This window comes from Molossus molossus, unplaced genomic scaffold (assembly GCF_014108415.1).
Source record: "Molossus molossus isolate mMolMol1 unplaced genomic scaffold, mMolMol1.p scaffold_m16_p_12, whole genome shotgun sequence".
Taxonomy (NCBI): Eukaryota; Metazoa; Chordata; class Mammalia; order Chiroptera; family Molossidae; genus Molossus; species Molossus molossus.
The window spans coordinates 73071559-73093963 of record NW_023425347.1 but is presented as its reverse complement, the minus strand read 5'-3'; the positions used below and the strand labels follow the sequence as shown (position 1 = coordinate 73093963).

At 54.5% G+C, this 22405-nt stretch overlaps 1 protein-coding gene across 1 annotated transcript in view; it reads left to right on the top strand.

Moving 5' to 3' along the window:
• Positions 1-22405, top strand: part of SZT2 (SZT2 subunit of KICSTOR complex) — a 73610-nt gene that overhangs the window by 45921 nt on the left and 5284 nt on the right. The window contains exons 13-65 of the mRNA XM_036257520.1: positions 193-345; positions 487-601; positions 806-1023; positions 1124-1339; positions 1727-1805; positions 2037-2131; positions 2403-2571; positions 2774-2888; positions 2993-3106; positions 3338-3508; positions 3676-3770; positions 4001-4124; positions 4230-4394; positions 4481-4688; positions 4952-5067; positions 5176-5422; positions 5918-6059; positions 6196-6288; positions 6426-6504; positions 6594-6887; positions 7047-7188; positions 7366-7473; positions 7559-7622; positions 7845-8030; positions 8384-8551; positions 8636-8723; positions 8862-8933; positions 9100-9301; positions 10142-10241; positions 10971-11100; positions 12730-12882; positions 12964-13066; positions 13155-13260; positions 13347-13458; positions 14072-14190; positions 14300-14464; positions 14709-14793; positions 14944-15108; positions 15197-15364; positions 15715-15848; positions 16263-16429; positions 16561-16658; positions 16740-16872; positions 16994-17124; positions 17254-17354; positions 17428-17604; positions 17800-18067; positions 18152-18231; positions 18317-18442; positions 18557-18756; positions 20653-20743; positions 20970-21050; positions 21133-21207. Coding sequence (XP_036113413.1) covers positions 193-345; positions 487-601; positions 806-1023; positions 1124-1339; positions 1727-1805; positions 2037-2131; positions 2403-2571; positions 2774-2888; positions 2993-3106; positions 3338-3508; positions 3676-3770; positions 4001-4124; positions 4230-4394; positions 4481-4688; positions 4952-5067; positions 5176-5422; positions 5918-6059; positions 6196-6288; positions 6426-6504; positions 6594-6887; positions 7047-7188; positions 7366-7473; positions 7559-7622; positions 7845-8030; positions 8384-8551; positions 8636-8723; positions 8862-8933; positions 9100-9301; positions 10142-10241; positions 10971-11100; positions 12730-12882; positions 12964-13066; positions 13155-13260; positions 13347-13458; positions 14072-14190; positions 14300-14464; positions 14709-14793; positions 14944-15108; positions 15197-15364; positions 15715-15848; positions 16263-16429; positions 16561-16658; positions 16740-16872; positions 16994-17124; positions 17254-17354; positions 17428-17604; positions 17800-18067; positions 18152-18231; positions 18317-18442; positions 18557-18756; positions 20653-20743; positions 20970-21050; positions 21133-21207 — 7306 coding nt within the window. The remainder of the gene's footprint in view (positions 1-192; positions 346-486; positions 602-805; positions 1024-1123; positions 1340-1726; positions 1806-2036; positions 2132-2402; positions 2572-2773; positions 2889-2992; positions 3107-3337; positions 3509-3675; positions 3771-4000; positions 4125-4229; positions 4395-4480; positions 4689-4951; positions 5068-5175; positions 5423-5917; positions 6060-6195; positions 6289-6425; positions 6505-6593; positions 6888-7046; positions 7189-7365; positions 7474-7558; positions 7623-7844; positions 8031-8383; positions 8552-8635; positions 8724-8861; positions 8934-9099; positions 9302-10141; positions 10242-10970; positions 11101-12729; positions 12883-12963; positions 13067-13154; positions 13261-13346; positions 13459-14071; positions 14191-14299; positions 14465-14708; positions 14794-14943; positions 15109-15196; positions 15365-15714; positions 15849-16262; positions 16430-16560; positions 16659-16739; positions 16873-16993; positions 17125-17253; positions 17355-17427; positions 17605-17799; positions 18068-18151; positions 18232-18316; positions 18443-18556; positions 18757-20652; positions 20744-20969; positions 21051-21132; positions 21208-22405) is intronic.

Below are 22405 nucleotides of genomic sequence, written 5' to 3'. Positions count from 1 at the left end.
GAGGTGACAGGGAAGATGGGGACGGGGAGCAGCAGATGAGCCCTTACCAACCTTGGCCAAGAAAAACTGACCCTGTCTTCTTGCTCCTTAGCCCTCATATACTCAAACAGGTCCTAGAAGGAAGAGGTTTTTTTCTTTTCCCCCAAGGTTGGAGCTGGGAGGGCTGACCTCAGTGCTTGTCCCTCTTCCCAGGCCAATCCCCAAGCATCTGCACACCCCGGGCAGCAATGGGCGCTACAGCACCGTCCAGTGCAGGATCTCACACTCCTCTCTCACCTCTCTGCTTCGGGACTGGAGCAGCTTCGTGCTAGTTGAGGGCTATTCCTATGTGAAGCTGCTCTCCAGGTGGGCAAAGTGATGTCCCCTCACTCCTCCCTTGCCACCTCAGCTCATGTCTCTTCCTCTAACCCCAGACTGCATCCCTATTTCCCCCAAACTCATTTACAGCCAACCTAGAGCTGCTTACTGACTCCCATTTCTCCCCAGTGCCCCAGACCAGCCCCCCTCCTCCTTCTACATGGTCCGCATCATCTCCAAGGCCCCATGCATGGTTCTTCGCCTGGGTTTCCCCATCGGCACACCAGCACAGGCCCGGCACAAGGTGAGCTGGGCCCCGACTGATCCCAGCCCAAGGAGCCTGGAGTGTAAACTGGCTCCTTCTCCCCGAACCCACAGGGCGAGGGCCAGGGCCAGTAGAGAGGGGATCCCCCCAGATTAAGTAAAGTTCTCTCATCTTATCTGTGGGCCCCTTCTCCCAGATCCATAGGATTTGGAGTAGAAGAATCTAATTGCATTTTCCCCTCAGATTGTGTCGGGCTTGCAGGACGAGATCCTGCGGCTGCGCTTCCCCCACCGGGTGCAAAGCAAGGAGCCGACACCCAAGGTGAAACGGAAAGGGCTGGGGGGCATTGGTGGGGGCAACTCTCCCTCCAAGTCCCCCCCTCTGCTGGGACCACAGCAGGCCCTCTCTGATCGGCCCTGCCTTGTGGTCCTACATAAACCACTGGACAAGCTACTCATCAGGTTGGTACAGAGGGTGGGGTTGGGGCCAGGAGCATATAGGAGGGCTGTGGCTTAGCTGGGTATAAGTAGCCATTAACTAGGAGTTACCCCTGTTTCCCAGGTATGAGAAGTTACCCCTGGACTACCGGGCACCATTTTTGTTGACACTGGAGCCACCGGGGCCACTGCCCTTGGTGTCAGGCCGCTCAGCCTCTTCTAGCCTAGCGTCGCTGTCCCGCTACCTCTACCATCAGCGCTGGCTCTGGAGTGTCCCATCAGGACTGGCTCCCTCACTGCCACTCAGCGCCATCGCCCAGCTTCTCTCCGTCCTCACTGAGTATGTCACCTGAGCCTGCCAGACAACTTGGGGGCAGGGAGAGAGCTAGTGTAGACTTTGGGTTTGGATGCCGGCAAAAAGCCTGTGCCAGACCCTGTCCTCTCTGAGGCCGTCTCTGCTGCTGCTGTTACGCTGAGTATCCAGTACAGAGCAGGGCCTGCTACTGCCCTCCCTGCCCCTCCCTCCACTCTACTTATTTAGGCCTCTGGTCCTAATTGGACCTGCTATATTGGCGGGACCATTAGTCTTAGCAGGGCCACCAGCACTCAAGTCTGCCTGGATGGCTGCTAGAAGGTGGGTGTATAAGTGGCATGGGGTCGGGGAGCTACTCTGACTGTCCCTCCTTCATCTCATCCTGTCCCTGCCCCCGCCTTTATGGGGCTTCAGAGTCCGACTCTCTGAAGGGTTCCACTTCGCCTGCAGTGGGGAAGGAATCATCAACATGGTGCTGGAGCTTCCCATTCAGGTAGGTGCCATCCCTCATGACACCTCCCACCGAGGTTCATGATCCTCCCAGGGCCACTGACCTCTGAGCTGCGTTGGGACTGCCAGAATCTCTGCCTCATGGGGAGCCAAGGCCAGAGGCCAGTCCCAGGACAGTGTGGCAAGGGAACTAAGGTTTTGAGGGCCAGAGCTGGGCAGGGCCAGATCTCTGCCTTGGCTGGGGTTTGCCCAGGATCTCCCGTTCCACCCTCAGAATGAGCACCCGGGGCAGGCTGCAGTGGAAGAGAGGCACACGTGTGTTGTCCAGTATATCCTCTTCCCCCCACACTCCACCTCCACCAAGGACAGGTGAGGCCCGCCCCTCTTGGAGAGTTGCCTCTCTCCACATTCCTCCTCCCTACGGTCCCCTGAAATTCTGTCACCCATACCTGAGGGCGTTGGGGTAGGGGGTGGTGTTTTTAGATGCTTCATCAGGCAAGTACAGTTCTGGTAAGACTCCATGCGACGTGTGGCTGTCCTGTGTGTGCGCTGCCTTCCTGCCTTCCGTGAGCTGACTCCAGCCATGGGGTTGTGGATTGGACTCTCCTCACTCCCAGGCTCAGGGCCCTTTCTCCTTCAGTTTCTCAACAGATGATGACAATGATGTGGAGGTAGAAGCCCTGGAGGGAGACTCGGAGCTCAACCTGGTCACCGAGGTGTGGGTGGAACCACAGTATGGGCGAGTGGGACCTGGCCCTGAGAGCTGGAAGCACCTTCAGGACTTGACATACTCTGAGATCCCCAGAGCTGTGAGTGACCTCACAGTGTCCGTCCCCCCCCTTCCCACGTTGGGTGTCATCTCTTTGGGAGTACCACAGCTTTTGGGCTTTCTGATCCCTCTGGATCTGTGTGTTCTGAGTGTCTGGCTATGTGGGCTTCCTTGAGAGCTGGAGGCCCAGGTCCCTGGGGCTAAGAGGGGCTTAGCCCTGACCTCTGCTGTTCCTCTCCTAGCTCCACCCTCGGGATGCTGCCTGCATAGGCTCCATGCTGAGCTTTGAATACCTGATTCAGCTGTGCCAGAGCAAGGAATGGAGTCCTGTGCCCCCAGAGCCGAGGTTCTCTGATGGTCAGTGAGGAGGGGGCTCCTGAGGGGAGTGGGTGGAGAAAAGGCAGCCACAGACAGAAAATCTGGTCTCACCTTGAGTCTTGTCTTCCTTCCCTCCCTCTTAGGATTGGACCAGGGGGGAGATACCTGTGTCCATGAGATCCCTTTCCGTTTTGACCTAATGGGACTGTTGCCTCAGTGCCAGCAGCTTCAGATGTTCTTCCTCCTGCTTTCCAGAGGTGGGTGAACTTTGTGCCCACTCGCCCCACACCTACAGGGCTAGCAAGCCTGGGTGAACTAAAGCATAGAGAGCAGATAAGTCTGCAAACTGGCAGATGAGAGCTGGGGGCCAGAAGAGGCTTGGGAACTGCAGGAGGGGCTGTGCCGGTCAGGGCTGAGGCGGTCAGGGCTGAGCCGGGGCACTGGGCAGCAGGAGGCTCTTGGTGCTGAGCAGAGTGTGTGTCGGGCAGAGCCAGAAGGCGTCCCTCTCGCCGAGGGGCCTTGTCCCGCCAACGACATGGTGCTGTGCCTGCTGCACAGCTGCCTGGGCCAGGAGCTGAGTGACCGGGAGATCCCGCTGAGCACCGCTGACCAGGCTACCTTCTTGAGTGAGGTGCTGTGCAGGACCTGCCGCGGTCCAGGTAAACTCCCCACTTCTTTCCATATCTCAGACTCTGGCTCAGCGCCTTTCCCCCCTTCCCACAAGGTGGTTTCTGTCTTTGGGTTTTGGTCTCCCCATCTCTTTACCTCAGAGCCCTGCCTCTTGTCTGGCCCTGCCCTCTTCCACTCATCTCTACCCTCATTGTAGGTCCAGAAGGGCCACCAGTGGGGGACCATGGGATCCTGAAGGATCAGTCAGTCAGCTGCACTCAGGCCACTGGAGACTCGGCTCCTCCTACCCTGGTCAGCACTGACTCATCTCCTTGAGCCCTTTTCATACTGACCTCCTTCCATCACCACATATTCGCACCCCAGCTTTCCATCACTGGGGATACTAAATGCCTCCTGCCAGTGACAGGATGCTGCCATTTCATTTTGTTCTGGGTCTTGCAAACTCTACCCTCTAGGGTGGAGGAAGGGAGCAGGGGTTGTTTGGTCTCTTACAGATTGCCCTAACTTTGTCTCTCTCATAGAACGTAGGCCCTCCTGAAGCTCTCAAGCCTCTCATCTCAGCCCAGCCCCCTCAGTGGCGCTGCTATGCAAGGCTTGTGACCCCCCAGCATGTGTTTCTGACGTTCCTCCCGGCTACCTTCTCAGGTACCAACCACTGACCTGCCTCACTAGCCTGTCAGATACAAACCCCTGAGCTCCCTCACAGGGCCACTAGGTGGCTCTGATTTATGCCTTTCTTTTGCTTTTCAGATGTCCAGCATCTGGCCACCTATGGCCTAGAGGGACCCTCTCAAGAGGAGACAAAGTTCAAGTTCAGGGATTGGAGTGGGGCCTCCAGCCTGAAAGATCTGGGAGGAACTGGAGTCAGGGCTCCAAAGGCCCAGGTCCCTATTCTTAGTGTCACCCCAGCCTGTGGTAAGGCTGCTGACTTAAATCAGTTGCGGGCGCAGGAATGGGAGCGAATAGAAGCCTTGAAGACCATGTGACACCTCTTCCCACAGACAGTGCCCAGAATCCAGGAGAGCCGAGCCCACCCTCCTCCCATCGGGACTTACAGGCTTACACTGGATGTCAGTCTCCACAGACAGAAGGTGCAGATGGGCCCCGGACCCGATGTCCTGTCTTCATCTATAGCTGTGCCCTGGAAGCGCTGAGGGAGCAAATGGTTGGCATGCAGCCCCCTCAGGCGCCCCGAGACCTCATCTTTCGGTGAGTGCTCTCATTGTTGACGTGGGTCCTCCCCCAGCCAGGGCTTGGGTACACACTCAGGTATGGACAGACAGATTGATGGTCAGTGGCAGGAGCTCAGCTGCTTAGCTATGTCCTGCCAGCCCCATGCTGAGCTTCCTTCAGCAAATAGTCTAACCATGAATACATTCGGTGGGGACTTGTGGCTGACCCCTGGACTGGATGGATGGTGAGTCTGAAGTGTATTTAGGGAACCCAAGCTCCCTCTTTCCTCTCATTCTTAGGACTCCGTTTCTCGACCAGACCTCTCCCTCCTCTGCCTGGATGGAGCCCAGGTACAAGGAGGCAGCCAACCATTGTGCCTTGCTGCAGGAGCATGCTCAGCGATGCTACGTCCGTGGTGAGCATGAGGCCATAGGAGGGAGCATCAGGGAGGAGACGTGAAGGTTACTGGGACTGGGGAGGCGGTTCCAGAGCTTGACCTCGTGGCCCCTTCCACTTCTGTCAGGGCTGTTCCGTAGCTTGCAGCAAGCGCAGAGCGTGACCTCCCAGGACTTGCTGATGGCAGTGGATGCCTGTGAGGAGCTACTCCAAGAAGTAGACATCACCCCTTTTCTGCTCGCACTCTGCGGACACACTCGGGGTTTGCCTCACGCACCCCCAAGCCCTGGTCCCCTCAGCCCTGGTCCCTTCAGCAGCAGCATTGAGGAAGGCCCTGAGCCTCGGGAACGAGCTGTTCTGGCTTCTGAGTCCAGGTTAGGACTGTCCTGGAATAATGTGTTAGGGGGGCACACAGACAGAGTCCTGAGAAACAGATTTTCCATCCCTGGGGAATAGCCATGCAAGATGGCACCCGAGCATCCGAAGGGCAGTGGTGCTTTGTTGATGGCTTCCTGCCTCCTGCCCAGACTTCTTTCTCCCGTTTGGCTCGGGGCGCATTCTCCTCCTGGCTCTCTCCGTCTCCTGTTCTGGTGTGGAGCATTGAGCTAGGTTAGGGGTAGGGAGTTGCCAGTTGCTATCAGTGAAAGTAGAAGCTGTTCCAGGAACATTCATATAGTAATGATCTCCTGAACTAATTTGAGTTTCATAAAGGCAAAAACTGTATTTTACCCACTGCTGAGTCCCCAGCTCACCCTTCCTAGAGCCAAAGACAGATAGGTGTGTGCTGTGCCCATTTGGGAAGCAGGCTCCTCTAGGACTTGGTGGTTCTTAAAACTTGAATGCCCCCCACCCTCACCCCAACCCCTCAGCATAGAGACCGAGGACCTAAGCGAGCCTGAGTCTCAGAGCACCCGTGTCCCTGGCCATCCAGACCCTGGCCTGGAGATCTCACTGACAGATGTCTGCCAGCTCAGAGGAGAGGCCCATGATGCCCTTCATAGCCTCATCCAGGTGAGGGTAAAGGAATGGAGTCCTGCCTGTGCAGGGGTTAATATTCTCTCCTGGGTTGGGAGGTGTAGGTGTGTGTTGTAGGGGTTGTGTTCTAAGGGGTAGCTGACATTAGCGCTTCCTTCTAACCCCCAAACAGGAGAAGTTCCTGGAGATCAGTGGTCTCCACTTTCGAACAGTACCCTCCAATCCCCACTACTTCTTCTATTGCCCTCCATCCAGCAGGCGAGAGGTGAGTAGCTTTCTTCTCCCCGACCTATAGCCCCAGAGCTTCCACTTGGCCCACTTGGATCCTCTTTGTTCCCCGAGGCCTGGACGTGGCTCTTTTTCTGCCTTGGATCAAGCTGTCTCTTTTCTTGTTTTGCCCAGGATGAGGGCCCCCGCGACACAGTAGACAGAAAAGTCAGTGACCTGGAGTTTTCGGAGGCTGAGCTCATGGGAGAAGAAGGTATGTCGAGGTGGGGAAGGCTGCTTCAAGCCAGGATTCAGGGCCCTTCACTGCCACCCTCTCCTACTGACTGAGACATGCATCTGCAGGAGACACGTCTGCCTGCTGCGTGGTCACTGAGAGCGACCCAGAGCTGGAGGTGGAATACTGCGAGAGCCGTGAACCAGACCTGGGGCCTGCCGGGCTAGACTCTGCCTCGCTGTCTGATGCAGACACCGTGAACCCTGATGAAGACTCCTTCAGTGTCCTGGGGGGTGACTCTCCCTCTGGGCCTGAGAGCCTTGTGCACGACCTGCCCCCGCTGTTCCTGCACCTCACGTGCTCCGTGCGGCTGCTTGGGCAGCACAGCTCGGTCCCCGTGTGCAGCCTGCCCACCTGCCTGGGTGAGTTGGGGGCTGCCCAGGGGAAGGCCACAGGTCCCAGAACAGCCTGCCAGCCTGCTTGGGGAAGAGTCTTTGAGTATAACTCCTTAACGCTGAGAACTTGGAATCTGTGCTTGTCCTGGGGTTCCCAGCAACCCTTGACTTTCCCCCCTCTTCCAGGCCAGGTGCTTTCCAGTCTGGAGAGCCCCCCGATTGGGGCCCGAGTACCCCTGAGGGACCTCAGTGTCACTTTGGATGTCTTTGTGCTGACCTTGCCGCTGGAAGTGGAGCTCCCCCCAACCTCAGACCCTCAGCACCACCGGTGTGGCAGCATGTTTGGTGGGGGGACCTGGGGCCTTGTTGGGGTAGGGGGTTTAGTAAGGAATTTAGGGGCACTTGAGGACTAAGGACATCTGAAATATTTCCAGAAAGGAGTGGTGAGGAGGTTTTGGGAGGATATTAGTTGCTGACCTTCGACCTTTGCTCCTATCCTGTTCAGGTCAACATCTGAGAGCAGTGCTTCATTCCCACGCTCCCCAGGGCAACCATCATCATTAAGATCGGATGATGGCCTGGGGCCCCCACTGCCACCCCCAGAAGAAGACAGGTATTTCCTTTTCTCCCTCTCAGAGGTCCTTGTTTCCCTTCAGTTTTATTTTCTGGAAACCAGTGTCAACCTTTCTTCCTATTAGGCACCCAGGACTATCCAGTTTGGCCACACCCCACAGATTGGCTATTGAGACCACCATGAGTGAGGTAAGGGCTTTCCCTCCCCCAGCCTAAGTGACAGCCCCTCAACACTGTAACTGATACCCTTTCCATCATATCAGGGGGGTAAGTCACCTTCCCCCCTTTATTCTGGGATTGAACTGAGGCCTTTCTCAGTCTATGAGGCAGAAGATCTACTTTGGGAGTGAGATGATGCCCCAGTCAGCAAGGGAGGTCCCTCTGCCACTTCCTGGATTGTCCTCTGACTAGATCCGCTGGTTGCTGGAGGATGAGATGGTGGGGGCACTCCGAAGAGGGGGCATTCCCCAGAGCCCTGCCCTGCACAGAGTGGCTGCCCACATCCATAGCTCTCCTGGACGCTCCACCTGCCTTCGCCAAACTCTGCCCCTGAGCTTTGTGTTTGGGCCGGAGCGTTCCCTTACACAATTCAAAGAGGTATGCTGCCCCAGAACGCTCCTGGTCCCCTTTGCACCCACTCTCCCTGGACTCCAAATGCAGAATGGAAGGCCCTCTCTTGGTTTGCGTCGTTATCCTCCTGTTCACCTTCTCACCACCTTGTCTGTCCCTTACCCCATGCCTGGTAGCCCAAGTGGGAAGAGACCTGGCCCCCAACCTTGCCACTGGCCCACTGAGCCTCAAGCAAGTCTTTGAACCTTTTCATACCACAGCAATAGGGATTAGTGTCTGCTTCACGAGGTAGCTGTGAGGGTCTGATAAGGAAGTGTGGGGTGCCACAAATACGGAGAGCCGTTCCTGCCTAAACTGTGACCTTGGCTTCTGTTCCTCAGGAGTTTCGCCACCTCCACCTTCCTGGCCATGTTCTTCTTGAGGACCCTGACAGTGGCTTCTTCTTTGTGGCAGCCGGCCAACAGCCAGGTGGGTCCCATGGGGTGCCCCCTTCAGCGGCCTGGGCGTGGCACAGCCGTGAGGATAAGGCTGAAGGCACTGAAGGGGAGGTGAGTCTTTCCTGGGCTGACCTGGGAATGGCAGGGTGGTTGGTGGGTGTGTGGGGCCTGTACTCAGTCCTGACCTCCTCTCAGGCCCTGACAGTCAGCCCCCAAGCCCCTGGCTCCCCAGAGGATTCTGAGGGCCCCTCCCTCATCAGTCTGCCCCGCCTGCCACAGGGAGGTAAGAAAAGACTTGGGCAGCAAAGTCTGGGGCCAGGACCCGGGACTTATACATCCCTGGGCCTGCTTCCATTTTTGGAACGTGGTCCAATGTGGAATTGAGAGGGGCTCTAGACATTTACTTCCCTTCTCTTCCCAGGGAGCCATCCTGGGCCCAGCCGGGGACTAAGCCTCATGTCCAGCCAGGGCAGTGTGGACTCAGACCACTTAGGTACGCTGGGGCAAGGAAGGACTCTAAGCTGATGGGAGGCTGCACAGCCAAAGGTCTGGGAATGGGGCATCAGAAGGGAGTAACCTAGAGGAACCATCAAGCCTGATGTACTTTGGAGGCTCAAATGAGCCAGGGATGGGGTTGAACTTCAGCATATTTGACACAGGTTATGATGGTGGCAGCAGTGGCTCTGATAGTGAAGGTCCCAATGAGACCTTGGGGGAGAAGGCCCCTTTCACACTGCGGACTGCTCCTGGGCCAACACTCCCACAGCCTTCGCTCTCAGGCCTCCTTGGGCCCTGCCTGCCTGACTTCTGGCTCGTCGTCCGGATACTGCAGGACCGTGTGGAAGTATATGCACATGCACGGTGAGGAGCCAGGGCCCTGCACCCCACTCCAATTGAGCCTCTTCTCCCTGGCCCCACACCACCCCTCTTGAATGTCGTGAAGGGTGAGACGTGGGACTGAGAGTTTGGGTAGGGGTCTGACTTTGATTCTAAGGTTGGGGTCTCCTGGCCACTTCTCACAGCTATTAGAGAAGCATGTCGCTCCACCGTCCTGAAGGAGTTGAAAAGCTAATGGGGATTTTGGCTCCTCACTGAGCAGTAAGAGCATCTGCAGATCAGAGCAGCTTTAGAAGTTGATACATAAAAATAAGGAAGAATAGGCAATATTTAACAAGTGCTTACTAAGTGGCATGCACTGTTTAAGCATTTTACCTGGATCAGCTTATTTAATCTATATAAAAGCCCTACAAAGTATCTTTGTCCTTGTATTATATGAATGAAGAAATTCAAGCACAGATAAGTTCAATACTTCCCCGAGGTCACACTTAGTAATTGGCAGAGCCAGGATTCGTACCTAGGCCTCTGGTTAAATATTGCTCTAATCATAGAGGTGGGGTGGGGTTGAGAAAAGGGAAGGCCATCATTCTGATAAAGACGATCTGAGAATAAAGAAGTGGTGAGCTGCATGATAGAAGCCTTAGTGCGGTACCCATAGGGAGGCTGGCCAAGTAGGCATGGAGCCTAGGCTTCCAGAATTGCTACTGAGAATTCCATCCTTCCCATTTCCCACCACGTTGACTTCCCTTTGTTCAATCCTACTTCTTTTTATGGTTCCCCTTGGCCCAGCCCCCATGACCCTTCCCCTACAATTCCCCTTCCCCGCAACTGCAACTCTGTGTCTGATCCATCCCTCCTTCCTAGGAGCCTGATTCGGGAAGATGGAGGGCCAGGCACCGAGTGTCGCCACCTGCAGCAGATCCTGGTGAGGCGAGTTGGGGAGATCTGCAGGGAGGTCAACCAGGTAAGGGGCAGCCAGGGGCAGGCCTCTCCAGGCATGTCACAGCCCCAGTGAGTAAGGAATTCCAGGACCTTGACTTTCAGAAGCTGTTGATCCATCCCGGATGTTTTCTTTGACATCCCCCAACCAAGTTACTGGGATGCCCCCTCTCCCCAGACTCCCCACAAACTAGGGAACTCTCCCTAATCCACCCCCAGTACTGTGGGTTCCTCTCATACCCTCCCGGGAGCTATGATGTTCCCACTCATTGCACTGTGCTAGCATTAGGGACGTTATGGTGAACAAGAGGGAAAGCCTGACTTTCTGCGGCTTGTGTCGACTGAGGCAGATAGACATTGAACAGCTAAATCACAAATTATTTTCATTACAATTGTGAAGACTTATACAGAGGAAAAGTAGAGACAGCTATGAGAGCATATAACAGGGTCTGATTGTCTGAAGTGTCAGGAAAAGCTTCTTAGAAGTGGTTTTTAAGCTGAGACCTGAAGGCTGGTGAACAGATTCTGGCAAAGAGGAGGGACAAGTGTTCTAACTGGGGTTCAGTACTCAGAGTCCTGAGCCCAGTGACTTTTAGATAACCATCTTTGACTTCCCAGTGATTACTGGTGCTCTTCTTGACCCCTGACTCCCCTGTGATAATGGTCATTCTCTCTGCCTTTGATCACGTCTCACCCCCAGCACCAGTTTATGAGGGAATACTCCAGTTCCTTGATACCTTGCTCCTTCTCCTAGCGGCTGCTTCTTCAAGACCTTCATGACAGTCACGTGTGTAACTCTCTTCTGGTGGCTGAGAGTGAGGAAGATCTGTGGCGTAGCGAGACCCCCTTCCACTCCCGTCAGCGGGCACCGCTGTCCAGTGATGGTGAGGTTCCACCCACAAGCCTTCCTTTCCTTTACTGAAGAATTTGGTGGGAAGGTGAGGGCACAGTCACCATTACTTGCTTATTGGTGCCAAGTAGTACAGGGAGAGCGAGGAAGAGAGGACACAAAAGGATCACTAGGTTTGGCTATATCAAGTTCATCAGTTTCAGCAAATCCACATGGAGAGACTAAAATGACCCAGGAGAGAGGGGTCATTGAAGGGGAGCACTTTTATTGAAGAGATGGAAATACAAACTAGAGGAAATGGGAAAGTGAAAGGATGTCAGATAGGTGGAGCAGAGAATTTCCTGACTACTCTTTCAGGTGGCTTGGCAGTGAAGGGAGAGATGAAGTAGGTAAGGCAGGAACTAAAGGAAATGGGGATGCGGGTCAAGGCAGCAATTGTAAAATAATGTAGAGACTTGAGCACATTTATGTTCCACAGTGAAAGAGCCAGTAGAGGGAGAGGTTGAAGAATACCGGAGAGGGGTCATTGAAGGGGCACTGGCTGTCACCTGTCTTCCTAAGGGCCTGGCCCGGCCGGCCTCATTTCTCAGAATGACCATCTTTCTCCTGCAGGGTAATAGACAGGGCCAAGGGGTGGGGGTGGGGGACAAGTAGGCCAGTTGACAAGTAAGAGAGGAGCAAAGCCTAAGGTCTGGTAGGAGGATTTGCCTTCTGATTGGCTGTCCCTCCAGACAGGCAGGCATAGGACCCCCTTGGGATTTCTGGTAATGGTTAGGAAACATGGTATTCTACTCGAGGTGGTAATTGAAGTCTCCACACTTCTGCTCCCTTCTTTTACTCCCAATGACCTCTCACCCCAACTCATAGAGCAGTGATTTTTAGCCAGTGTGCCATAAGGATTTTTAAAACATGCAGTACCTGACTATTTAGTCAGGGGCATTGACTTCTTTTCCCTTATATTGTCAAATTAAAAAATGACAACAGCCAACCCAACAACAGCTGTCCAGTGTGAGTTTTTTTTTTTTGTCAGATCGGCAAAAAATAAAATTTTTGATGTGCCCCAGAATTTGAGTAATTAGTTTAATGTGTGCCATGAGATAAAAAAAGGTTGAAAATCTCTGTCATAAAGGAAAGCCAAATCATGCCATTTCTTTGCAATTTTCCCTTCTGGTTTAAAAGTAAAATCAGACCACTCCTTATTTTTAACATTCTCAGCAATCTGTAGATGAATCTTCCTGACAGCTCCAGAGAATGTCTCTCTCAGCACATCCTGGGATGTATTCCATATCAAAGCAGAATTCCCATAATTAGGGGGCTTCCCAGGGTTTCGAGGGCATCTTCTGCAAATTTAGCATGAGCGGGACAGCCCGGCACTTTTACTTCACAGTGACTTTCAGCAGCCTGAGATGTAAGACCAGGCAGAGCCCATCCTCATTTTAGTCTCTCCATGTGGATTTGCTGAAACCCTTAGCAACCAGCTTTCCATTCTAGACTCTGCAGCCTTCTGGGTTTCCTATCCACTGCTCATACCTGACAGCAGCTTCTCTGGGAACCCAGATTGCCAGGGGAGTGAGGATGAGTAGACCAGTTCACAGGTGAGAAGTCTGTGAGGGCAGAGGGCTGTGTCCCTTTTCTGATCCATTGTCTCCCTTCCCCCCATCAGATTATGCTGCTGATGAGAGCTGTGCACCCCGAGGGTACCTAGCAGCCACAATGCAGTTTGTCCCTGGCCATTTCTCCTGTGACGTTGTGTGGGGAACTGTGATTCGAGTCCACTCACGCCTCAAAATGGGGCCCAGCATGGGGGTCTCTCGTGGTATATGATGGCATGAGCAGGCAGGTGGGGTGTGGAGGGAGATCTGGAGAAGGGAGTTCCCTGATTCCCGTCACTCCACAGCCATCCAGGCCCTGCGCTCTGTGCTCAATGCCTTCTCTGTGGTGAACCGGAAGAATATGTTTGTTTATCAGGAGCGAGCAACGAAGGCTGTGTATTATCTTCGGTATGTGGGCCTGCCAAGGTAGGGTACAGTATGGGTCATGAATGGTGCAGGAGGAGGTATGGCCAAAGACCTTGCTACTCTTTCCCAGGCTCCTGGAGACGTCCTGCTGTGAGCGGCCATGGGAAGGTGACGCTCCGCCCCCTTCCCTCGCTCTGTCCCGAAGCCAGGAGCCCATCTACTCTGAGGAAGCCTCGGCACGTATCCTCTTCCCTCCCTGATGCCCTGTGCTCCCTCAGACTTTGCTCCCTGGAGCTGGGTCCTGACCAGAGTTTTGCTATAGGGTCCTCGTTCTCCCCTGGAGCTGGCTTCCAGCCGCAGTGCAGATGCTGCTCGTCCCGTGGGCCAAGTGGACAGACACATCCAGCTGCTGGTGCATGGTGTAGGGCAGGCTGGTAAGGACTGCAAGGAGAGGGTAGGAGGGTGACCAGATGAGGTTCCAGAGTTCCCTGGGACTTCTCTTAGAGCCTTCCTACTCCAGCTCATGCTCGGCTCTGGGCTTCCCTTAAGCAGGAGCTGGGTGGGAAAGGACAGGCTGCTGTAGTATTTAGGGGGTAGGACCTATAGCTGATTAAAATGCAACTTGGGGAAGAGGAGTCACTAAAGTTGACATCCGGGTATCTATCCTGGATGACTATGTGGATAGATGGTGGCCCACTGGCTGGATACCAGGTGCAGGTTGGGAATGAAGATGATGGGTTTGATTTGAAATACATTGAATCTGAGGTATCTAATAGGCAAATGCATTTTCCAGCTAATATTTATGGCTCAATTAATATGTATTCGATCTTGGGCTAAGACTGTTAACATTCCCATTTTATGGGTAAGGGCACTGAGGCTTTGAGAGGTGCAACCCACAGTTACACAGTGAGTAGCTTGGCAAAACTAGAACGTAGTGCTTGCAGCCTCTAGTGTCTGGCAGAATGTTTGAGTCTGGGGTTTAAGGGCTGGTTTGGGGTAGCTGGATTCTCTGCAGGGTTTCCACCTTCCCACCATGGCTATGTCAAGGTCCTGAGATCACAGATGAGCTAGTGCGGGTTCTTCGTCGGCGCCTGGATGAAGCCACTCTGGACGTCATCACAGTAATGCTTGTTCGGAACTGCAAGCTGACACCAGCTGATGTAGAGGTCAGCTCCCTCCCAGACTCCAGCATCCTCCGTGGCACCACCACAGCTGCAAAACAGTCTCGGCCAGAACCTCTTCACCTGGCGCTGACTGCCCTCCCACTCTCTGCAGTTCATCCAGCCCCCTGGAAGTCTCCCCTCAGAGGTCCTGCATCTGGCCCTGCCCCCCTCCTGCAGGCCCTGGCTTCCTGCCTTGGCCTGGTACCTGCGGCAAAACCTGCTCATCTTCCTGCACTCTCCCAAGTACACAGACAGCAACGGCCGGAACCACTTCCAGGTGAGGTTTCACCCACCTCTTTCCACACCCACATATACCCAGGTACCCCACACACACCCTGACTGTGTAACTGTTTTATACAGAGGCCCGTGTGCACCTTTGCCCCCCGCAACTCCCCTCACATACACCTTTATTATCTACCTGTGTCTTCCTGTGCTCCCCATTCCCTACCGTGGACACCCATTCCCTGATGACTTTTGTCCATTTGCCTAGCCTTAGTTCTCTGTGGCTGTTCTCTCCCCAGCATCCACTCCCACCACAGGGCAGCCTCCCCGACTTGGATATTTACTTGTATAACAAGCCTGGTGGACAGGGCACTGGTGGCAAAGGTACAGTGCAGGGCACTACCAGATGTGGGAGAGCCTTTCCGGTCTGGTGGCTGAAAGGGCCTTTCCCAGCCTTGCAGCTAAGGGGGACTTGGGGGAGGAAAAGGGGTCTGGAATTCCCAGACTTGAGTTTTCCTGTGGATTTCTACCCAGGAGTCGCCTGTATCACTCTAGCCTTTGTGGATGAGGGAGGTGCCCCCATCTCACTGGCATCGTGGCACCCCTCTTCTCTGGGGCCCCCAGATCTACTGCGAGAGGAGGAATTTGAGCAGTTGACCCAGGTCACTCGCTGCCCAGTCACGCCGGACAGTTCTTCAGGTGAGGCCGCTTGGTTAGAGGAGGGGGTGTCCAGTTAATGCTGTAGGAACTAGGGGCACCCTCAAGTGACCCCTGTTCTTTCCTTCAGCTCAAAGTGGGGCCCCACAGCTTCGACTGGATGTGTGGGGAAAAGGGAATATCAGTATTGTACAGCTGGAAGAGAAGCTCCGAGTAGCTGCTCGCCAGGCCCTGGCTGATGCCATCATGGAGCTGCGGCTACTGCCAGCATCCCTGTGCACAGAGGATATGTCCCCAGGTATGTGGGGGCCAGAGAATGTCACAGATCCAGGCAAGATGATGTTTCAGGTGAGGAGGTGGGAGTCTGGGAAGACATCACAGAGGCCCCATCTGAAATACACATTCACAGTTATTCATTACCTTCCCTGCATTAGCAAATCAGGCAGAAATGTATTCGTACTTAGGGTCACACTTAGAGGAGGAAATATCGGGAACTCACATCACACAAACACCTGTAGCTGTGCTCAGTTGCATATACTGTCATTCACTAACTGGTAGAAGAAGAGTCAAGTTATACCTTGGGGCTAGGTTGTCTGGAATGGGGATTGATGGTTAGTGACAGAAGTCTGTATTGTCTGGTATCCACAGGAAATCTCAGGAGTGGGTCGTTGGAAACCAAGAGCCCTGCAGGCCGAGCTAGCACCTTTCCCCCCGGGCCTGCCCCTGGGGAGCCTGTGACTCCCCCCAGCAAAGCTGGCCGCCGTAGCTTCTGGGACATGCTGGTAATGGGAGAACGGGAGGAAGTGGTGAGGTTGGCACCTACTTTCTTACCTGCATCCTAGCTCCTCTGCAGGCCTTGCCTTGGATTTCTGTTCTGTAAAACTACTCTGTCCCATGGGTAGGAGTTTGCAGAATGTGGCAAGTTCTCACTGGTATAGCCTCAGCTTATTAAGTGTCTTCATTTCCACTTTTCTTACTGTATCCTCACACCCTGCAAGATGAGCATTGCTTTCACCTGTGAGGCAGCTGGGCTCGGAAGTTGAGCAGCCTGCCCAAGGCTGCTGAGTCAGCCTGCAGTGAAGCCACTTCTGAACCTGGGCCTCCAGGTCATCCAGGCTCCTACCCTGCTGATGCCTCCATCCTCTTCCCTGTTCCCCTTCCCAGTAGCCCCTCCTCATTCATTGCATTACCTCCAGAATAAAACAGAATCTGGTGACTTGGGTTCCCCCAAAACAACTGATGACATTGTCCTGGATCGACCAGAAGACATTCGGGGCCGGAGGCGTCACAAAACTGAAAATGTTCGGACTCCAGGTGGAACTGAGCGGGCGTCAGGCCCAGATTCTGGAGCCCAGAGACAAAGGTGTGTATGTGTGTGTGTCGGGGGCGGCTGTGGTGTGAAATCACAGGTGGGTATTGAGTTTATGTAAACACATACATGTCAAGTATCAGTGTGTGGTTCTTCAGTGTGTGGTTCCCCCGCTGTGTCTTCAGACGCCGGACCACGCAGCTAGAAGAGGGGGAGGTAGGGACCTTGCAGCCTTTGTTCGCTCGTGTTACTCAGCGCTGGATGGAGTTCATGGTTCAGATTGGTGAGACCCCAGCCTCCCACTACCATCCGCAACCTGGTCCCCACCCCACAGCTTCATCATGACTTCTTCCCCTGGATCCAGGTTGTGCCTCAGTGTCCAGGAGCTCCACCCACATGGTGTCCCGGTTCCTCCTTCCATCCATCTTGTCTGAGTTCACCACTCTGGTCACCTCAATGGCTGGAGACACCAGTGTCCGCGTCTTTGAGCAGCATTTGTGAGTTTGGGGTCTCATGGAGGCTGAGCTAGGAGAGGTGGGGGCCTAGGCTCAGGGAGGAGATGGCCAGAGGATGAGACCATGGATGGTCTGCTTTCTTTGTGTCCCTCCCTCTCACTAGGAGTTCAGAGCCAGACATCTTCAGTCCTTGTTCCCTTGGACAGCTGGGCCCAACGGCCCGCCCAGCAGCTGAGCGGCATCTGCTGCTTCTGGGAAGGAACTTTCTGCAGTGGAGGAGACCAACCCAGCAGGGTGAGGGCATGGCCAAGGGGAGGGTGGGTTTACAGTGACGGAAGAGGTCGTCTGACCTTGCCGGGGACAGGATGGTATTGAGGGGGATCTGCCTCCAGACCCCCAATATGACCCTCTCCCACCCTGTAGCTGCCAAAGCCTTGCAGCGCTTCGAGCCAGGAGGCGACGGGAGCTCGGGACGAAATGCTCCCCGGCAGAGGTTCTTGTTGCTGGAGGTCGTGGATAAGAAGGTAGATGTGGGGCCAGGGGCTCGGTGGGAAAAGAGTTTCTGTGATCTCACTGACCCTGACTCCTGACTTCCAGCTACTGCTGCTGACTTACAACTGGGCTCCAGACCTCGGGGCAGCGTTGGGCCGGGCGCTGGTTCGCCTCGTGCAGTGGCAGAATGCTCGTGCCCATCTCATCTTCTGCCTCCTCAGCCAGAAGCTTGGGCTCTTCCATCATTATGGCCAGTTGGACTTCCCAGTGCGGGATGAAAAGGTGCCTGCTGCTCGGGCTCCCTCTAGTTCCGGCTCCTGGGGGTTTTAAGGAAGAACTGGCTCAGAAGCAGGGGGAGGGGACAGACCAAGGGCCGAGGTAGTAGGGAGGGAGAGTTTGAGAGAGGAGGCTATGGGGTAGGAGAGAAGGACTGAGGACAGAAGCCATGTACCCATTGTGAGGCTCCATCTTTCTCAGGAGCCAAACCCATTCCTCCTGCCGACGGTGGAAGCAGAGACCCTTATCCGGAGTGCAAGCCCCCCTCTGAGCCGTGAGCAAGGCCGGCTGAGTGGGTCCTCTCGGGGTGGGGGCCCTCTTCCCCTGGACACATTCCCCTTCGATGAGGCCCTGAGGGATATCACGGCTGCCCGCCCCAGCTCCTCACTTGGCCCTGTGCCCAGACCCCCCGATCCCGTCACCTACCATGGACAGCAGTTCCTGGAGATCAAGATGACAGAGCGCAGAGGTGAGGGCACCGGGCTGGCCCGCGGGCAGGGGCAGTTTGGAGTCTGGGAGGGAGAGGGCCACTGCTAGTGCTTCCAACCCCCAGAGCTGGAGCGCCAGATGAAGATGGAGAATCTGTTTGTAACCTGGCAGCAGCGTTCCACCCCCGCCAGCATGCCCATCAGTGTGAGTGGACTGACCTGCATCCTCCCAGAGCCTCCTGTGACCGTTCCCTGGCCACTGCTCTCGTGTTCACTGCCCATTTCCTCAGGCCGGGGAGCTGGAGACCCTGAAGCAGTCATCCCGCCTGGTGCACTACTGTGCCACAGCCCTGCTCTTCGACCCAGCTGCCTGGCTGCATGGGCCCCCCGAGACCTGTGGGCCCTCGGAGGGGCAGGTGAGGCTCAAGACTCCTGGATTTCTCCCCTTACCCCACTGTGATCTCCATTCCCTTATCACCCGTAGAGTGGTTGACAGTGGGTAGAGCCTTCCTTAATGTTTACTCCCACAGCGGCGCCATCGCCCTGAGTCAGTGTCTGGGAGCCGAGAGGCCCCCGCAAGCTGTGAGGCCTCAGATGTGCCTCCGCTGGGTGCCCGTGAGGAGCCTTGGCTGAAGGAGCTGAGCCTGGCTTTCCTGCAGCAGTATGTGCAGTATCTGCAGAGCATGGGCTTTGCGCTGGTGCCGCTGCGGCCACCCTCGCCTGCCCGAAGGTGAGCCCCTCTCTTCCTCCCTCCTCCCCTCCTCCCCGACAGGTGAGGCCTCACCCACCCTTCCTCTCTCCACGTGGGTCCCACGAGGACAACCCGGGCCTTGTGCACACCTGCCCCACTAGGCCAGCACAAGTGAGGATCTTGGACACTTCCATGCAGCCCTCCAGCATGTCCTGTAACCCTCACACATCTCATGAAACTCCTAGAACTGTGTCCCGTCTCACAGAGCTCATGCCCAGGTACATCTCACACACATGCTTTCATGCTGCTATACATCCACGCACATGGATCTAGTACACACTCCTAAGTTTTTGGACCTGGGTCTTAATGATCACTGTCCCGCTCACCCCACTGACCAGTCCTGAGATTTTACATGGTTCATGAGCTAGGAGGCCTTTACTCACCAAGGGTAGTTGTCTCTCACCAGGGACCCTGCACTGGGCTTGCCTGCATCACTGCACTCTGGCCTGTTCTTGCTCATGTTCGTTCACTGGCCACTAGTGACAGGTCTGAGTCTTGGAAAGTAGCCAGCTCCTCTGTCACCACCTTCCATCTCCCCAGAGCTCAGGGACAAGTTCACAACCACCTTTCCTCCTGTATCGACTCTCAAATTCCCATTCCAGATTCTGTTCCCAGCCCCTTCCCAGTGTCTGATGGGAAAGTGTCTGTTCATATTACAGTCACTTTCATGTCTCCCTCCTCTCTATTATAAACTTGATGCCCTTTCAAGCTAGTAAATATATTTGTGTTTCCTTAATTCAAGACACCACCTTGGACCAGAAAGCCAATTTCAACTCCTCAGCATTTTGTTTTATTTTTTTAATGTTTTTTATTGATTTTTTTTTTTTTTAAGAGAGGAAGGGAGAGGGAGAGAGAAAAAAACATCTATTGGCTGCTTCTTGCATGCCCCCTACTGAGAATAGAGCCCACAACCCAGGCATGTGCTCTGACCGGAGATCAAACCTGTGATCTCTTGGTGCATGGGTTGACACTCAGCTACCTGAGCAACACCAGCTAGGTTTGTCACCAGTCACTAACTATAACCAATCACTAGTTAGGTTGTGTCCCTATTCCCTTAAGGATTAAATGGGACATTTCTTTCCACCAGAGGCTTAGATACCCCCCCACACACACACCCGCAAGAGTTCTGGCAATTTTTTTTTTGGTACGTGCCCCTAGTGGGAACCGAACCTGGGACTCTGGTCCGCAGGCCAATGCTCCAACCGCTGAGCCAAACCGGCCAGGGCAGTTCTGGCAGGTTGTACCTCACAATCGTGTAATGATTGGGTCTCACTGGCCCTTTCTGTGTTGTCCTTGTTCACAGTGCTTTCCCTGCTTCTCTTCTCCCCTGGCCCCCGAGTTGAGAAATGGAAGAACAGTAGGCCTGTGGAATGCTAAGGGCCATTCCCCGGTCAAGAGAGAACCCCTTTTCCCTCTCAGAGGAGAGTACTTAACCAGGGCATCAAGTATCTCTTTGGATTTTCCTGATGAAATCTTAGACATACAGCAGCCTGCCCCCTCCCACGCTCCCCTGCTGCCCCCAGTAAGCAGGCATCTCCATGCTCTCATGGATGTCTCCCACGTTCTCAGCAGCCTCTCTGGCCCTACCCTCATCCTCTCACTGGTAGAGAAAGTTCTGGTTTCCTGCACACTGAGTACTGCTCACACTTCCCCATAAAGCAATAGTTACTGTGGAGAGAGCCCTGCCCTGCAGTCTAGACCTGAACTCCAGTCCCAGCCTTGCCACTTACCTGCTGCCCCTGGCAGGTCCTTCCCTCTCTGGGCCTGTCTCCTCTCCTACAAAATGATTCCACTTGAGATGGATTGAGTCTAATAGCCATAACCCTTCATCCCACTGGCCTGCTGCATCTTTTTGTCCCTTTTTCTCTTCTGCAGCACCAGCCGGCTGCGGGCCATGGCTATCCTTGGAACAGAGGGACGGGGCTCCTTCTCCTGCCCTAAAACCAAGATGGATGGGAGCCCCAAGGTAACACATCATCATGTATCATCCCTGACAGTGAAATCGGGGATGTCCCAGACACCAGTGTCACTAAGCCTGAATTATTTCCCCAAGGCCAGAGGTCAGTGACACTGGTTGTTGATCCCAGCCTGACATCATTAAAGTCACCCGTCCAAGAGACTTTTTCCCTGCTGATCTGAAGCTGGTGAACCCCCAACTCTTGCCTCTGAAGCCATCTTTTTCCTTTCTCCAGAGCACTGGTTCCCCGGTAACCACCTACCACCTACAGCGGGCACTGCCTGGAGGCATCATCCTCATGGAGCTGGCTTTTCAGGTGAATAGAAGGAGCACTGGGTGGGAAGAGCCAGACCCACCTGTCTCTTGCCCTCCTGACCTCATCTCCACCCTCTCTCCAGGGCTGTTACTTCTGTGTCAAACAGTTTGCCCTAGAGTGTTCCCGAATCCCCATGGGGCAAGCTGTCAACTCTCAGGTACGTGGTGAGGGTGGTAACATGGGGTCTCAGGCATAGTCCATGCATCCCTGGTGTGCTGTGGCCCATGAGAGTAATGCATGGGCAGTCTGGCTCAGGGATGATCTGGTGCCGTGGGCTGGCTAGGTCAGTGTCCCTGCAGGTGGTCCAGAGCTGCATTCAGCTGTAGCAGGAGGGCAGAAGGCAGTCCAGCACAGTGGCTGGTCTGGCGTGGTCATTTGGCACTGACAGCCTGGCACTGCGGTCATTCCATAACCACAGATGGTTAGACAACACGGACATTTGAGCATAGTGGGTAATCTGACACGTGGGTAGGTTGGTGCCATGGGCAGTCCTGGCCTAATCTAGAACTGGCGATAGCCTGGCATTGTCAGTGCAGTTGCTAATTCTTAGAATGGAGACTAGAGTTCCCAACCACACAGTATACCCGTCACTTAGTTGTTATTCATGCCTGTGTGTCTGCCTCAAGGAAAGGCCTCTGTACCCCATGAGGGCCAAGCACTCAGGAGTGCTCAGATGAGTGAGGTTCGAGTGAAGTCAGGGACCTGAAGCCCTCTGTACTTCAGTTAGTTCAGCTCCGTCAGGTTGCCCCATCTGTCCATGCCTTCCTTAAGGTGCCTCCCATTTAGTCCCTGAGAGAACAGGATCTGCCTGGGCCCAGCCCATCACCCTCCAGCAGACCCATCTCATATCTGGACAGCTCATATCCAGCCCATAGATGGTTGCCTTTGACTTGGGTGTGGATATCTAGTCCAGTCATCGCAGGATAATGGATCCAGAAAAGCTTGGTCACTCTGTGCAGAAACCCATTGGAGCCTGAGTGCTCAGAAGGGAGCTGTGGGTGGGCAGGAACCCACCCCCACTACTCTCTCAAGCCTTCCCTGCCCCCTGATCTCCATCCACTTGGCTCTCTGCCTCTACATATCTAATCTCTAACCCTACTTAGATTTCGAGTTTGCTTTATTATTGTTATTTACTAAGTTCTTAGTATATATGCTAAGTGAAGAGGAGTTTTATTTCTACTGTACAGAGGAGGAAACAGGTTCATGGAGGTTCATTAATTTGCCCCAGAGCACAGAGCTAGTTGGGGGCAGTGCTGACTCTGAGGCTCATCCTTGGCTATTGAATTTTTCACGCGGCCTCTAACTTTATGAAGACCTTTACTTTATGTCCATGGTAGACAGGAAGCTGAAGCAGA